Here is a 17,827-nt window from a genome sequence, read left to right on the forward strand (position 1 = left end):
CATGGCACATGTATACATATGTAACAAACCTGCACGTTGTGCACATGTGCCCTAGAACTTAAAGTATAATAATAATAATAAAGAAAAAAAGAAAAAAACAAAGAGTTTGAGAACCGATGGGTTATAAGGAATACAAGAATAGCTGGAAGGAAAAAACACACGCACACACACACACACACAAAAACAAAGAATTTGGGTGAGAGAAGATGAAAGTATGAATTCCTAAATTGGCAGTTTAATGTGATAAGTTAAATTTACTATCTCAGAGAGAAAAAGCTTTTCTTATTTGGGGGAAAATGATGGAATCTTGGATGAGAGCTTTCTAACTGAACAGACTGTATGAAAGTTAATGCCTTTAGTTATATGTGAGATTAGGTCTACACAATTTCATAACATTATGAATGATGCTGGTGAATTAAGAGTAATCACAGCAAGAACAATAAACAGAGATGATTTTCTGAAGGGCAAATAAAATTATTTAGGAAAAGACTTTTGATGATCTATGTGCTTATGAAGTTAACTGAAAGGTACTTCCTAAGGGACTATATGGTTGAGTAAGTCTCATTCCATTTTTGAAAGACCAGGGCAAATGGTAAGCTGACATGAGTAACTCTTTTTAATGCAAGTTCCTGCTTTATTACTCGGATTAGTGCCCATTAATGTACATTTTAATACATAGTAGTAAATGATACCCCATAACAGTAATTCTGAGCCATCAAGAAGAGGATAAATATTGCTCAGCATTTAAGAAGTCAGCCAAGTACATGGATATTTTAGAAATATAGTATAGCAAAGGTATCAAAGTAGAAGATCTGGCACGTAAGGCTTTACCTCCAGCTATCTGACTGCCATTCCAAAAAGATTAACTTGTTACAGGTTCTACAGTGAAAATGTTCCAATTTAATTCAAAGAGAGTCTTGCCTCCTGGGGAAAGTGATATTAGGAAGAGCCACAGACACAGTGCTAAGGAATGGAAGGTAAAAACGTGGTGGAAGAATTTTACCTCCCTGACAAAGACAAGTTGTTTCTTCAGCTCAGTTATTCCTCGTGGTCGTCAGGACATAAATGCTTTTGGGGTTGGGTAGGGGAATATATTCCTTTAAAAGGCTATCTTGTTAAATTTGAAATTAATGTCATGCATGTGTTAAATCTTTTAATTACCACTTGTTTATTAAAAAGAACTTCCTAAAGGAACAACAACAACAAAAAGAGTTCCCACAGGACCGTCTTTAGCACTGCACTACGTGGCTTATGGGGACCACGAAAGCTGAGGGCCTGTTCATTTTGTGATGGGTCGCTTTACCGACTAATCACAAACATCTTTTTTGTTCTAATGATGTTTCGACTGATTTTCTTAGATTTCCCAGAGAGATCATTATATCAGCAAGTAATAATAATTCTTCTTTCTTCTTTCCAATATTTTATTTCTCCACTTCCTCCAATTGGACAATAATCATTTCTTGTAATGCACATACCTGTATTAAATATTACTTAAAACCCTATATAAAATCATAACACTAAACTTTAAACACTTCCAAGACTACTGGAAGATGGCAGGATTAAAAATAAGGCTTAGACATTGTTTTTATAATATTCAGCATGTAAGGGTAGAGGTTGCTGGGATCATTAAGTTGCATACCTTCCATATTCTGTTTTTGTGCCTATAATGACCTGTTGCTTTTATTATTTTTTAAAATTTAGTACAAGATATTTTAATGCTAAGAAAAGAGTTGATTTTGCTTATCTTCGTGTCCTTATTCAAATGAGGGCACTTAATAAACATTCGTTGGTGTTCATGTTGCAGAAGGTGGGGGGAATGGACGGAGATAACCAGAGTGAGAACGCACAGTTCCTACTCCTGGGGATGTCAGAGAGTCCTGAGCAGCAGCGGATCCTGTTTTGGATGTTCCTGTCCATGTACCTGGTCACGGTGGTGGGAAATGTGCTCATCATCCTGGCCATCAGCTCTGATTCCCACCTCCACACCCCCATGTACTTCTTCCTGGTCAACCTCTCCTTCACTGACCTCTTCTTTGTCACCAACACAATCCCCAGGATGCTGGTGAACCTCCAGTCCCAGAACAAAGCCATCTCCTATGCAGGGTGTCTGACGCAGCTCTACTTCCTGGTCTCCTTGGTGGCCCTGGACAACCTCATCCTGACCGTGATGGCATATGACCGCTACGTGGCCATCTGCCACCCCCTCCACTATGTCACAGCCATGAGCCCTGGACTCTGTGTTTTGCTCCTCTGCTTGTGTTGGGGGCTGTCTGTTCTCTATGGCCTCCTCCTCACCCTCCTCATGACCAGGGTGACCTTCTGTGGGTCCCAAAAGATCCACTACCTCTTCTGTGAGACGTACGTCCTGCTGAGGCTGGCATGTTCCAACACCCACATCATTAACACAGTGCTGGTTGCTACTGGCTGCTTCATCTTCCTCACCCCCTTAGGGTTCACAACCATCCTTCAGATACCCTCAGCCTCTAAGTATTGTCAGAACCATCCTTCAGATACCCTCAGCCTCTAAGAAATACAAAACCTTCTCTACCTGTGCCTCGCATTTGGGTGTGGTCTCCCTCTTTTATGGGACACTTGTTATGGTATACCTGCAGCCCCTCCACACCTATTCCATGAGGACTCAGTAGCCACAGTGATGTATGCTGTGGTGACACCCATGATGAACCCTTTCATCTACAGCCTGAGGAACAAAGACATGCACTGGGCTCTGGGAAGACTCCTAGGGAGACCCTTTCAGAGGCTTAAATGAAGGTAATTTTGGAAAGGGGATTGAAGTGGAGACCGGAAATCTCCTTCACCCACGTAAGGCATTATGCTTTGGGATATGCAACAGTCATTAGGGTACAGCTGCAGCTCAGAATGAGCATATCTGCCTGTGGTGAAGAAAAGATATAATGTGTATCCCAGTGCCTCCCAGACCTCACCAGCCTTGGCAATAAATCATGCTAACACTACTACCAGGATTTTACAGAGTCAAATATTTAAACCTGCTTGATCATAGGCCCACAGTTCTAGGCTTATCTATATATACCCAGTCATAGCTTAGGGAGGGCTCTTATGTTCTCTAGCACCCATTCACTTATGACCCAGCAGTCTGGCTTCTCTAAGGAGCCTGCTATCTTCAAGCTCTTTGGAGAAGACACTTTGCACTACCCCTACCACAGATGGCCTGGGTGAGGCTTCCCCTTTCTTGACACTCTAACAGGTACAACATGCACCACTTCAATGTTGACATATAGTCTCTCTGGACTCAACCCATATGGTTCCTGCAGAAATGCCAACAAAATTCCTGTTGTGGTCCGGGTTGATTTTATCTTTGGGGCCTCACAGCAATACTCTCTTGCCTTTTCCCTGCATTCCTTTTCTCTGTAGGAAGTCAGACCTTGCCCTTGGAAAGACCATCCTAGCTTTTATTTCTGTAGTTCCTCACCTCCCTTCTCTCCTTCATGCAAGAATTCCATCCACCTCTCAAAACAAAACTCTCAAACATCAGCACATATTCATAAATAGAGCAGTGGTAGTAGGGCCAGTAGAAGGGGGGGTTCTGGAACAAATGAACAATTTAGTTATCCTGGAGAACATAGAGAAAAGGAGATATTTTAATAAATAAATTGGGAATAGCACTCAATAAAATATAAAACAAAAATATAATAAAGAGAAATTTAAAAGTCAAAGATTGGTTCTTTTTTTAAAAAATGAAGTGAATAAACCTCTAGGATACTGATTAAGGAAAGAAAAGACACAAGTAAACACTACAGTGGGAAGAATGGGGGTAAAAACTAAAGATAACATCAAGATTAGGATGAAGAGACAATACCAACATCTACGTGCCAACAATTTTGAACATTTTGACAAAATAAAGATATCCTTGAAAAAAATAACGACTTCTCAAAGCTGACTCAAGAAGAAATGGAAAAATTAAATAGTCCTATAACTAGAATTTAAGCAATCATTTTAAATATTCATATGTATGAATATGCACATATATCACAAATACAAATCCATTTATAAGCAAATTTTAGCAAGTTATGGATAATCCAGTTTTCAAAAAAAAATCTCTGCAAAGAATAGAAAAAGAAATGAAACTTCCCAAATAGTTTTATGTCATAATTATCACCTGATATCAAAGCAGAAAAAGAGTACAAGAAAGAAAAGTGCACGAGCTAATTTCACTTAATATATACAGGTATCCCAAAGAAAATCCTAGTAAATTGAATCCAACAGAAAATTTTAAAATAATAATACTGCATAAGGACCCACTAGGATATATTAAAGGTATATAAAGATAATCTGATACTTTTAAATCCATATTTATTATTCTGACAAATTAAAAGAAAAAATCAACATGTCAATAGATGCAGAGAAAGATAAAATTCTAAACAAATGTTGTCCTTGATAAAGCAGTAAAATTATTTTATTAAATCATACCTTTTAGTGTATGTTCCTTTAATATTTTGAATAATAAAATGGCAAGTCCACATAGAGCATTTCTGCATCTCAAAGTACAATGGTTGTCTTGTGAGGAAGTACCTGAGTGATTGATTGAATTTGGGCTCAACCAGCCACTTCATGGAATCTTATTTGTATTTGTTAGAATAACTGATAAACTGTAGTTATTCAGAACTAGTACTTGCCAAATGTTGTCACTAAATACATGAAGTGAGCCTGTTATTGTAAGAAAAACTGACAGTATTTGTTGCTAGTAATAAATATTTGCTCTATCAAGCAAATATCACCCCTTTGGAAAACTCATCCCTCATGGTGATGGATATATATTTCATATACATATTAAGTGTGTCAACATTTGGAAGATCTGCATAACTCAGTGAGTCAATATTTTTCAAATGACTAATGCATTATGTGAAAAAGTTACACGTGGATAAAAGATCAACTTTAAAAAGTTACACGTGAATTAAAAGACAAATTCAAAAGAAGCCAATGAATTTTAATGACCTAGGGTATAAAATGTCTATTGATATGTTATCAGATTCTGCATTGCTAGCAACCTTTGAGAAACTACTACTTTTCACGTTTTGATGTAGTATCAAATAATATTAATTGAAAAGGCTATTAACATAATCCTCCCTTTTGCAATTACATATCTGTATAAGGTTGGATTTTCTTCATACCTGTCAACCAAAATAACATATCACTACAAATAAATGCAAAAGCCGATACAAGAATCTAGCTCTCTTCTACTAAGCCAGACATTAAAAAGATTTGAAAAAATGTAAAACCATGCTATTCTTCAATAAATTGTTTTAAATATATATACTGATTGCTATTTTAAATCCTACGATAAAAACATATAATGGTAGTATTATTATATGAATGAATTAGTAAATAAATATTTTAAATATCTAATATGAGAATATCGATAGATACAATCTAAACATAGCTCACAGCTCTTTTGGTCCCGAAAATTTTAAGCAGGTAAATGCGTCCTGAAACCAAAAGTTTGAGAACTATTCTCCTAAAGTACAAACATACTTGAAAATTGTTCTCAAATTCAGGAAATCAGTTCCTTTGAAAAAGAGGACAAAATGAGGGAAAGGAATGGGGATAATGCTTTAGCGTTATCTATAACATTTTAAATCTCTTTTACAGAAAGAAGTGACATGATCAGGTAACAAGTTAATATTTTTAATTTTGTGAATGGCATATATGTGTCTAAAATTATGTTCTTATTGCATGTTTGAAATTATTCATAATTACTTTTTTAGTTTTTAAAGGATCTGGAGGCTTGGTTTGCCATTGGGTTTGAAATTGGATGAATGATTAGACGTGGAAAACACATTTGTCTTAGTCAATTAGGGCTGCTATAACAAAATACCATACACTGGGTGGCTCAAACAACAGATTTATTTTCTCACAGTTGTGGAAGCTAGGAGTCACTATCAGGATGCCAGCATGGTTGGGTTCTGCTAAGAATTCTTCCTAGCCTGTAGGCAGCCACCATCTTGCTGTGTGCTCACATGACCTCTTCTTTGTGTATGCAAGGAGAGAAAGGAAAAGCACTGGTCTCCTCCTCTTCTTGTAAGAGCACTAATCCCACTATGGGGCTCACCATCATGAGCTCCTCTAAACCCAATAACCTCCCAAAGGTACCATCACATGGGGGATTAGAGCTTCAACATTTGGATTGGGCAGGGACACAACATTCAGTCCATAACAATACTTCCTTCCCCTCCAAACACACAGAATATCTGAATCATAGAGTCTTTATTTAAACAACAGTCAGCAAGAGAGTGACATAAGCAGGACGGCAGAATAGGAGTTCCCCATTTCACTCCCCCACACAGAAATCCAACTAGAAGCCCCCACAATCAGGAATACCGTCCTAACACAAGCACACAGGGAGGGGAACAACACACACTGGGGCCTGTTGTGGGGGTGGGGGCAGTGGAGGGATAGAATCGGGAGAAAAAGCTAATGCATGCAGGGCTTAGTACCTCGGTGATGGGTTGACAGGTGCAGCAAAACACCATGGCACACATTTATCTATGTAACAAACCTGCACATCCTGCACATGTATCCTGGAACTTAAAATTTTTAGAAAAACATCTTGAATATTCCAGGAATTGGAATTGAGGCTGAGACACCACCCTGGGCCACACAATTGAGAAAAGCCATGACCAAAGAGTAACAGAAATTGTTCTCTGACCATTTCACCCTCCCCACAGTCAGTGCCGCACCACACACAGAGAATGTCCCTAGACCCACAGCTTCTACAATAAGAAAAGTGAATTGGAGGCCAATACTCAGTTTCCCCATCACTCTGGGATCCTTTGTAGGAGGAGACAAGCTCACTCTTGTCTCATCCTCAGGGAAACAGAGTGCCAGCAAAGTTAGACCACCTGGGGTCAGTTAGAAACAAAGAATGAAGCAGGACTTACAGTAGCCAGCACACAGATCTTGGGAATTGCTCAGTATTCTGGCCAATAGAGATGCCACACCAGAAGAAACTAGTCATCAACATTGTGCTGTAGGAAACACTGTCCATTCGCCTTTTGGGCTCAAATCCTGAGCCACCTTCCCCACACAAGCCAGTTGCTTTCATTAGTCTTCCCCAGGTTGAGAGGCAACTGCATGTCAGCAAGTACCTGTAAAATGACCATCTGGACTTGCCCAACCTTAATTCCTGGGATTCAAGCCTGGTTCAACATACACAAAGCGATCAATGTGATTTATCACATAAACAGAATTAAAAGCAAAAACCATATGATCATCTCAACAGAAACAGAAAAAGGTTTTGGTAAAGTCCAGCATCCCTTCATGATAAAACTCCTCAACAGAGTAGGCATCCAAGGAACATACCTCAAAACAGTAAGAAACATCTATGACAAACCCACAGCCAACATCATACTGAATGGGCCAAAGCTGGAGCCATTCCCCTTGAGAACTGGAACAAAACAAGGAGGCCCACTCTCACCACTCCTATTCAACATAGTACTGGAAGGCCTAGCCAGAGCGATCAGGCAAGAGAAATAAAAGGCCTCCAAATAGGAAAAAATAAGTCAAACTATTGAAAAGTGGGACCTGATTAACTAAAGAGCATCTGCACAGCAAAAGAAACTATCAAAGGAGTAAACAGACAACCTGCAGAACGGGAGAAAATATTTGCAAACTGTGCATCTGACAAATGTCTAATATCCAGTATTTGTAAGGAACTTAACAACCAAAATATAACCCCATTAAAAAATAGGGAAAGGAAATGACACTTCTCAAGGGAAGGCATACAACTGGCCAACAAACATATGAAAAAATGCTAAACATCACCCATCAGAGAAATGCAAATCAAAACCACCATTTTGTGAGATACCATCTCACACCAGTCAACATGGCTATTAACAAAAAGTCCAAAAAAAGCAGATGCTGGCAAGGCTGTGGAGAAAAGGGGGGGAAGGCTTATATGCTGATGGTGGGAATGTAAATTAGTTCAGCAACTGTGAAGAGCAGTTTGGAGATTTCTCAAAGAACTTAGAACTACCATTTGACCCAGCATTTCCATTACTGGGTATATAAATCATTCTACCATAATGACGTATGTATGCATATGTCCCTCACAGTGCTATTCACAATAGCAAAGACATGGATTCAACTTTGGTGCCCATCAGTGGTTGACTGGATCAAGAAAATGCCTATATACGCCATGGAATATTATGCAGTCATAAAAACGAATGAAGCCATGTCCTTTCCAACAACATGGATGGAGCTGGGGGCCATAATCCTAAGCAAACTAACTCAGGAACAGAAAACCAAATGCCACATGTTTTCACTTATAAGTGAGAGCTAAACATTGAACACACATGGAATAAACCCGAGAACAAAAGAAACTGCAGACTAATGAGGGGGAGGAGGAGAGAGAGGCATGGGCTGAAAAACTACCTATTTGGTACTATGCTCTCTGACTGGGTGCAATACACACGTGCAACAAACCTGCACATGTTACCCCCCATATGGAAAAATTTTATTTAAAATTTTTTAATAAACAAAAACAAATGTGTATAAAACCACAAAAGACCTCCAAAAGGCAAAAATAAACTTCAACAAAAATGACAGAGCTGAAGGCATCACATTCTCTGATTTCAAAACATATTAACATGTTATAAAACAATTTTAATCAAAATACTATGGTACTGGCATAAAAACAGAAACATCTATACACGAACAGTGAACTATCTGAAAACAAATGGAGAAACCACACCATTCACAACAGCTACCAAAACTAAAGGATCCCTTGGAGTACATTTAACCAAAGATATGAAAGATCTCCAAAATAAAAACTATAAAACATTGAAGAAAAAATTGAAAAGAGAATAGTAAATGAGAAAATATTCCCTGTTTATGGATTTAAAGAATTACCATCACTAAAATGTCCATGCTACTCAAAACAATCCACAAATGCAAAAAAAAAAAAAAAAAATCCATATCAAAATACCAATGACTTCTTTACAGATATAGAAAAACAGTCATAAAATGTGTATGGAACCACAAAAGACCCCGAATAGCCAAAGGAATTTGGACCAGAAAGAACAAAGCTAGTGGCATCACACTACCTGAAATTCAAAATATACTACAAAGTCATAATAACAAAAACAGCATGACACTGCAATAAAAATACACAGATCAGTGGAACAGAATAAAGAATACAGAAATAAATCCATGCACTTACAGCTGATTTTTTACAAAGATGCCAAGAACACACATCGGGAAAAGAACACTCTCTTCAATAAACAGTACTGGGAAAACTGGTTTTCCAAATGCAGAAAAATGAAGCTAGACCCCTATCTCTCACCATATAGAAAAAATCAACTCAAAATGGATTAAAGACTTAAATGTAAGACATAAAATGATTAAAAAAAAATAGAAGAAAACATAAGGGAGACACTTCATGTGGCATTGGTCCAGGCAAGGATTTTTGAATAATAACTCAAAAGCACAAGCAACAAAAGCAAAAATAGACAAGCGGAATGGCATCAAACTAAAAAGTCTCTGCACTGCAAAGTGCAGAGATAACCCATAGAAAGGGAAGAGATAACCCATAGAATGGGAAGAGATAACTCATAGAATGGGAGAAAGTATTAGCAAACCATGAATCTGATAAGGGGTTAATGTCCAAGACATAACCCCTTTGGGTTATATCTTTGGATAAGGAATCCAAACAGTTCCACAGCAAGAAATCAATTTGATTTTAAAATGGGCGGAGAATATGAACAGATGTTTCTTTAGATGACATACAAATGGCCAATAGGTACATGAAAATATAGTCAGCATCACTAATCATTAGAAAAATGTACATCAGGCCAGGCATGGTGGCTCACGCCTGTAATCCCAGCACTTTGGGAGGCCGCTGGTGGATCACCTGAGGCCAGGAGTTCGAGACCAGCATGGCCAAGATGGTGAAACCCTGTCTCATTAAAAATACAAAAAGTAGCCAGTGTGTTGGCGCGTGCCTGTAATCCCAGCTACTGGGAGGCTGAGGCAGGAGAATTGCTTGAACCAGGGAGGTGGAAGGTGCAGTGAGCTGAGATCGTGCCACTGCACTCCAGCCTGAGTGACAGAGCAAGACTCCATCTCAAAAAAAAAAAAAAAAAAAAAGAAGAAAAATGTACATATCAAAATCATGAGATATGATTTCATGCTTGTTAGAATGGCGTTCACCAAAAAGATGAATGATGAGTATTGGAGGATGTGGAGAAAAGGTAACTTTTAAGCATTGTTGGTGGGAATGTAAATTAGTATGGCAATTACAGAAGATGGTATGGAGGTTCTTTAAAAACTAAAAAGAGAACCACCGCCGGGCACAATCGCTCGTGCTTGTAATCCCAACACTTTGGGAGGCTGAGGCAGGAGGATCACTAACAGCCAGGAGTTTGACACCAGCCTGGGCAACATGGTGATACCCCATCTCTACAAACACAAAATGTTAAAAGCTAGCCGGGCATAGTGGCACACACTTGTAGTCCTAGCTACTGGGGAGGTTAAGGCAAGAGGATCTCTTGAGCCCAGGAGGGCAAGGCTGCAGTGAACTGTGACTGTGCCACTGCACTCCAGCCTGGGCAAAAGGCTGCACTAATTTGCCTCGAAAAAAATAAATTACTTTTTTTAAAAAAATGGAACTACCATATGTTTCACTAATCCCAGTTCTAGGTATCTAACCAGAGGAAATGAAGTCGGTATGTTGAAGGCATATCTGTTCTCCCGTGTTCATCGCAGCTCCTGCTACAGAACCACAATTAACCACCGTGTCAGGTGGTCCCGGGTCCCCTTCTGCTCCAGAATCCGTCACTTCTGGGGACCAAATACACTTCTGTGTCCAACACTGCACCCACCGACCACAGCAGCACTCCGTAAGCAAAGGGAGGTGGGAGAGAACAAAGAAGCCAGCCAAGCCCAGCAGCAAGGAGCCAGGCAGGAGATATTCCCCGAGCTGGGTTTGAAAGGACATGAAACCTAGTTTTGTTGACCAGGAAAAAAAAAAATGAGAAGAAAATTGAGGCAAAAATAGCACACATGAAAGCACAGGGGTTTGAAACAGGGTGTGTGCGGGAAGTGACAGGGAGTCTGGTATAAAGAGAGAGGCGGCAACGACGCTATCCAGGCAGTGTCACGGGCTGGGGCTCCAGAAGCAAGTATGAGAAAGAGTTTGGAGTAACAGGTGTTCACTGGGGAACAACCCCTGTGAAGGAACAAGGGCGGAAGCTTGACTGGGCAGAGGGGGAAGTCAAATTGCAGGCTGGCCTCCCAGAAAGCCGATTGTCTCAGCACATTTTCTGCTTCTATAACAAAATGCCTGAAACTGGTAATATATTAAAAACAGAAAATTATTTCTCACAGTTCTGGAGGCTGGGAAATCCAAACCAAGCTGCCAGCTAGTGAGGACCTGGTCTCTCTGCTTCCAAGACGGCATACTGTATCCGCATCCTCTCAGCGGGGGCAAGAACACTGCAGCTTCACACGGGGAAGGTGAAAGAACAAGAAAGCCAAACCCCACCTGAAGCCTCTTTTATAAAGGGTCTTAAATCCCATTCACGTGGGAGGAGCCTCGTGGCCCAGTTGCCTCTTAAAGGCCCCACCTCATCATACTATCGCACTGGCTATGAAGTTTCAATGCATGACTTTTGGAATGGACACATATCAGGTTAAAATGGAGAGTCTTTATACCCCCGCCTCAATCACCAGGTGTGGGCTATCCAGGAAAAGGGACTGCCTTGGGGAAGGAGGCTCTCTGTAGCTACGGTAAACCCTAAAGGAGCTGACAGCTGAAGGCTGTCTGCTGACCACGCTCCTCACAGCTGGACAGCAAGTCGGCACTCGAAGGGAGAACTGTTCTTGAAGATCGTCTCCATGTGTCCACAGACACGTGTGAGCAATGTCATTGAGCGTCTCCTATGGCTAGTTAAGGAGCTTGGATTTTATGCAATAGACAACAGAAAGCCATGAAAAGTCTCAGGCATGGAAATGACACACCCAGCTTTGTGTTAAGTGCATTCTCAACAACGGATGTGAAACAGGGCTGAAGGGGGAAGTCAGGGACATCAGTTTGGAGGCTGCCAGATTGGCCCAAGTGAGGAGAAGGACCTGAAGAGGCAGTAACAGAAGCATAAAGGAGGGGAAGGATCAGAGAGGAATTTAGGAGGTAAAACGCAGGGAGGCAAGCCGAGACTGTGCTTTTGGAAGGGAAATCAAAGTATCAAACATTCAAACTCAGAACCTCTCAGCATCTACCCTCGCGGCTTCCCAGCCAGCAGGCACCTGATTAGACATTCTGGTTCCGTTCACCAGTTTTCCCAGAATCTGGGTCAATGTTTCATACATACTAAATGCTTGATAAATACTTGTTGAATGAACAGATGGATGAGGACTGAGGCCACCGTCAACCGACACAAGATGTGGCTGCTACTTCCTGACTGTAAGCCTTCAGAAGCCGTATCAAACTGTAGGGTATACACTCACACAAACACCCCAGGTGAAATGCAATGCAAGGAAATGGCTGCCGCAGCCACACAGCCTAGCTTTGCTTTCACAACAGCTGAAGAAAGAAGGCAAGCGCACGCTCTGGTTCAGCAGAGCCTGGCGGGGGGTGGGGGGGGAGAGAGAGAGAGAAAGAGAAAATGCAGATGTCAGCAGAGAGAGAGAGAGAGAGAGAATCCAGATCTCAGCTCTTAAGAAAATGATTAGAAGTGCATATTTTGAGGACCCCCAGCAGTGGTACCTAAGATGCCATTTGAATGTGGAAAAAAAATCAAAACCCCATCCTACTTAACATGTATTAAGTACTCATTGACACGTTTTTTAATTGGCTTTCTAATCGGCTTGACTGCAAAAACAAACAATGCAAATATGCAGAGAGTTAAAAGTAAGAAGTGTATCCATAAGTGCCTATTTGCATAGACTATGTTGTGAAGGACCCTCAAGACACTTAGAAGCTCCCCCTGGAAATGGGAACAGGGACTGAAGTTGACTCTTGCCCGCTAGAGTAGGAGACTGACTTATCACTAATTATTCATTTACATGGCTTATATTTTTTCATGTATATTAGTTTTTAAAAAGCATATTGTCAACAGTAAAATTAAAAAAAAAAAAAGGCCAGGAGCGGTGGCTCACGCCTGTAATCCCACACTTTGGGAGGCTGTGGCAGGTGGATCACCTGAGGTCAGGAGTTCAAGACCAGCCTGGCCAACATGGGAAATCCCGTCTCTGCTAAAAATACAAAAATTAGTCGGGAGTGGTGGGGGGCTGCCTGTAATCCCAGCTAGTTGGGAGGCTGAGGCAGGTAAACTCCTTGAACCCGGAAGGCAGAGATTGCAGTGAGCTGAGATCACACTACTGCACTCCAGCCTGGGCGACAGAGCAAGACTCCGTCTAAATAAATAAGTCTGCACCCGTCCACTTCTTGTGTCCACTTTGATATCACAGGGGTAACCACTGTTAACCGTTTGGATGTGTATCCTTTCAGATGTTCACCGTTTCCTCCATAGATTTTCTGGTCCAGCATCCTGAGCCTGTTTATGCCTCCATGTGAGATCATAGAATAGACGTTATCAAATTACCTGGACATAGCAATAAGGCTCTGTGTTAACTTTGTGGTTCACAGTTCAGAGCAACAGAACAGTGACCCAAATATGGAGCAAGAGACGCTGCTGGAGCCGCTTTTGCCAGGTTGCCAATGTGGCGCTCCCAACTGCCCCCTGCCCCCTGCCTCCTGGCACAAGCCCTTGTGACTAGACCACTGCCTCAGTATCCAGTTCCAGTCCTGGGCTGGCTTCTAAAACAAATTCTACATTCTCTTTTATTGTTTATCTAGAGCCCTCCCCGTTCCCATTCTGATGTGTGTCACCTCAGTCTTTTATCTGCCTATGTGTATTCAACAGGACCCAGGTCTGGGCCTCTACAGCGACGCTGGGCGGCCTCTCCGAGTGTATAAGTAGCCACTGGTCTGTTTCGCATGAGTCAGAACCCAGCGATTTCATGACAACCTGGAGTGTGTGTGCGCGTTGAGATGGTTGGGAGATAGAAACAGTTTTATGCACCAGCCACTACAGGCACCTGTGCCTCAGGCCTACAGACTTTTCAAGGATTCATAAAATGCTTGAATCCTGGGGGAAAAAAAAAAAAAAGTATTACTAGCTCCAGAATGTTAAAAGTGCAAAATTGAAATAACTAAGTATTCCTTTCAGTGCATACGAAAACTGGCACATCAACTTGTCAATAGAAACTCAAGTCTTCGAGACGGTCACCTACGAATTCTGTTTACTGTGGGATGCGGGTGCAAGAAGCCCTTGAAGGTACGGTGCTTGGAAGATCCCGGAGGGGGCTGCCTCCCACCGGCCCAGCGTGGTCTCCTCCCCGGCCGTACCCCCAGCCAGGGCTCCACCCCAGCCTCCCATTCAGCCTGCAGCAGGTCTCCAGTGCAAGATTCAGGCCTCCAGTGCAAGAAAGACACCGCTTCCCGCCATCTTCCACTGAGAGCTGTTGAGCCCCACAACCCACCCCAGGGCCAGCTGCTGCTCTGGAGGGTTCTGAACCTCATCCAGCCCCGTTGACCGCGAGCCCAAGGCACACAGCGGTGGAAAGAGAAACGAGCTTCCAGCAGCGTACTGCCCCCCTCCACCCCGAGAACTCAGTTCCGGCATCACCCAGATCCCCAGCCGTTGGGAGACTGAAAGCAGCGATCAAGAGAGCAGCCAATGGGAAGCCCCGGAGGGTGGGACTCCTGTTTGACTGACCAATGGGAGTTCCTCCCAAAGCCGGACCTCACGGTCTGTCGCAGACCCACTTCCACTCACCGGGGGTGCTGAGCAAAGACGCACACCCGGAGCCGACAGCCAATGAGGAGATGGAAAAGGCGGGACACCTGCAGAACCAGCGAATGAAAAGCCTGGAGAGGTCCATGCCCCAATTCCCTTCGCAGCCCGCAACCGGATATCGCCCTGTGGTTCCGCAGGTTGCGCGCGCCATCCAGTGGCAGCCAGGCAGGGAGGTATTCGAGATCCCTGCATCTTCTCCGGAACTCATTTCATCGCTGTTCCACCGCTTCGTAGTTCTCCCCAGTTTCAGGAGAAAGGATGGCGCTGCCCACCCTGCGCATCCACCGGGGAGCGAAATCGTCCTTCTTTCCTACCACCCGTGCTCTTCATCTGAGAAAGCATCGGATGCTAGGATGCTAAATTCCCTTAAAAGAACAAACAAGGTGCAATGGCAATGGCCTATCACACCGTTAGACAACCAAAGGACTGACAAAATGTAACATTGATTACTAATTAAAAAAAAAATGAAATTTTTAGTAAACAGGAATTAAACAAACTTCAATTTAATAACAACTCAGAAAATCACAATGAACCTCACAGTGTTTGAAACGCCAGACGCATTCCTATGAAAGTCAAGATGGATGCGAATGCCCCTGCTCTCACCGTTTTTATGTAATGTTTTGGAGCGTCCAGGCAAGATATAAGACTTCAAAGGGGGCAAGGCGGTTAAAACTGGGGGCAGGAGGAAAACAAAAGATTATTATTTCAGGTGAAATGATTTATACTTGAAAATCAAGAAACATTAAAAACTAGAGAATTCAGTAAGGTCTGTGGAAGAAAAATATATTTGTGTGTGGAACGTGTTGTTTGGGGGTATACAGAAAAAAAATAAAGAAAAGGAAAGCGGACTATAGATGTCCTACATGCCAGCATCAAATTTGTTGAGAAAAGAAGACCCCATTCGCTGGAAAAACGAAGGCAAATTTTTCATATGTAGATGATATGATTCTATACTTTGAAACGCAGAGTTCATTAAAATTGTTAAGAACAGTAAGAGAATAGAATGAGTTGGCTGGGTGCAAAATCAATATACAAAAATTAATTCTATTTCCTTACACAAACAACCAGGCAGAAAATATAATGGTAAAAAATATCCTGTGTGTAATAGCAACAAAAAAGGAAAACATAACTGAGAATAAATTCAGTAAAAATTTTATTATTCTGGCCAGGCACAGTGACTCATGCCTATAATCCCAGCACTTTGGGAAGCCAACAGGTGTTCAAGACCAGCCTGGGCAACATGGCGAAACCCCATCTCTATTAAAAATATAAAAATTAGCTGGGTGGGGTGGTGGGCACCTGTAATCCCATCTACTCTGGAGGCTGAGGCAGGAGGATCACTTGAACCCAGGTGGCGGAGGTTGCAGTGAGCTGAGATCACACCACTGTACTCCAGCCTGGGTGACAGAGCGACATTCCATCTCAAAGGAAAAAAAAAAATGTGTATGTATATAATTACTGTTTAGCTAGAGCCCTCACTGTTCCCATTCTGATGAATGGCAATTCAGCCTTTTATCTGTGTATGTGTATTCAACAGAATCAGGTCTGGGCCTCTGCAGCGAGGCTTAGCAGCCTCTCCCAGTGTGTACATAATGCTTCCGGTGTATATATAATTCTACTGGAGTACATAAAAAGAAAAACTCGAAATAATAGAAAGACATACCATTTGTGAATAGGAAGTTTCTATATAATAAAAATGTCAAATCTCCCTCAATTAAAACTTTATTGTGACCCTAAGAAAAGTTCCAAAAAAATTATGGAGAACTGGAAAAGTTGATCTTAAGTTTATGTGGAATTATAAGTTTGCAATAAAATCAAAGAAACACCGTAAAATGTCCCTAACCTGAAGGTCACATATATAAAGGTTAAAATCACTGAAGGTCCAAAACAATGACAGCAGTTGTTTAAACTCACGCCAAGATATATCAACAAATTTCAGATCAAATTTTATATACATTCTATTCTCTTATTGTTACTAATAATTTTAAATGGACACTGTGTTTCCAAGTATACAATCATGTCATCTGCATGTAATGAAATATTTGCCTTTGGTCTTGCAGGGAACGGGTTGTTTCCTCTACATCTTTTAAGTCTTTGATGCTGGCATTGGCATATGCAGATCATAAATACTTCCAGGAAAAAAAAAATCAGCAAAAACAAAACAAAACAAAACAAAAGCTCAAGAATCAAAATGGTAATTCTGGATGCTAGAAGATAGCAGAGGGATGCCCTCAAAATTCTGTGGAAATAAATATTTTAAAGACGAATTTCCAGCCAAACTAGTAATCTAGCGTAGGGGAGAATAGAGACGTTTTCAGATGTGAAAGGACTCAACACATTTGTCTTCCATCCTTCCTTAAGAAGCTACTGGGGGACGAACTCCAGCAAAACTCGGAAGTAAGTGGAGCAGGAACAAGGAGTTCATGGCATCCAGAAAAATCACAGATGTTACCCACAAAAGAAGTCTGGGGAATACAGCTGTGCTGAGCAGGCCTGGAAAGCAACCAGGCCACATTGAAACAAAAAGAAATCAGGCTCCAATGAGTTTGGTACCAGGAAAAAAGTAGCCCTCATAGAATATAAGGGAAAAAATGAGGCTGTGTATATGAGGAAGAAGGCAAATTAAAGTGAAGGTCATTAGTCATTCCAGGGAAAACATAAAGTTGTACAAGAAAGGACATAAAATTCCACTTAATTTTATACTAAACAAGATTTATATCATTATAATGACCAGTATACTGACTGCCATATAACTCAAAATATTGTTATATTTTGGGAAGATGAAGAAAGGGAACAGGGTTAAGAGAACTAATTCCATCACTGGTCGTTAAAGAAATGCAAATCAAAACCACAATGAGATACCATCTCACACCAGTTAGAATGGCGATCATTAAAAAGGAAACAACAAATGCTGGAGAGGATGTGGAGAAATAGGAACGTTTTTACACTGTTGGTGGGAGTGTAAATTAGTTCAACCATGTGGAAGACAGTGTGGC

General features: G+C 41.3%; 1 protein-coding gene across 1 annotated transcript; it reads left to right on the plus strand.

Annotated features, from left to right (window-relative positions):
- The first annotated feature begins 1,816 nt into the window (after window positions 1-1,816).
- LOC105515675 (olfactory receptor 1D5-like) lies at window positions 1,817-2,767 on the plus strand. Its single transcript, XM_011947514.1, is given in 3 exon segments — window positions 1,817-2,473; window positions 2,475-2,628; window positions 2,631-2,767. Coding segments are annotated over 3 exon segments (948 nt in total).
- The last annotated feature ends 15,060 nt before the right edge of the window (window positions 2,768-17,827 follow it).

Source organism: Colobus angolensis, unplaced genomic scaffold (genome assembly GCF_000951035.1).
Source record: "Colobus angolensis palliatus isolate OR3802 unplaced genomic scaffold, Cang.pa_1.0 Scaffold267, whole genome shotgun sequence".
In the NCBI taxonomy this organism is placed as follows: Eukaryota; Metazoa; Chordata; class Mammalia; order Primates; family Cercopithecidae; genus Colobus; species Colobus angolensis.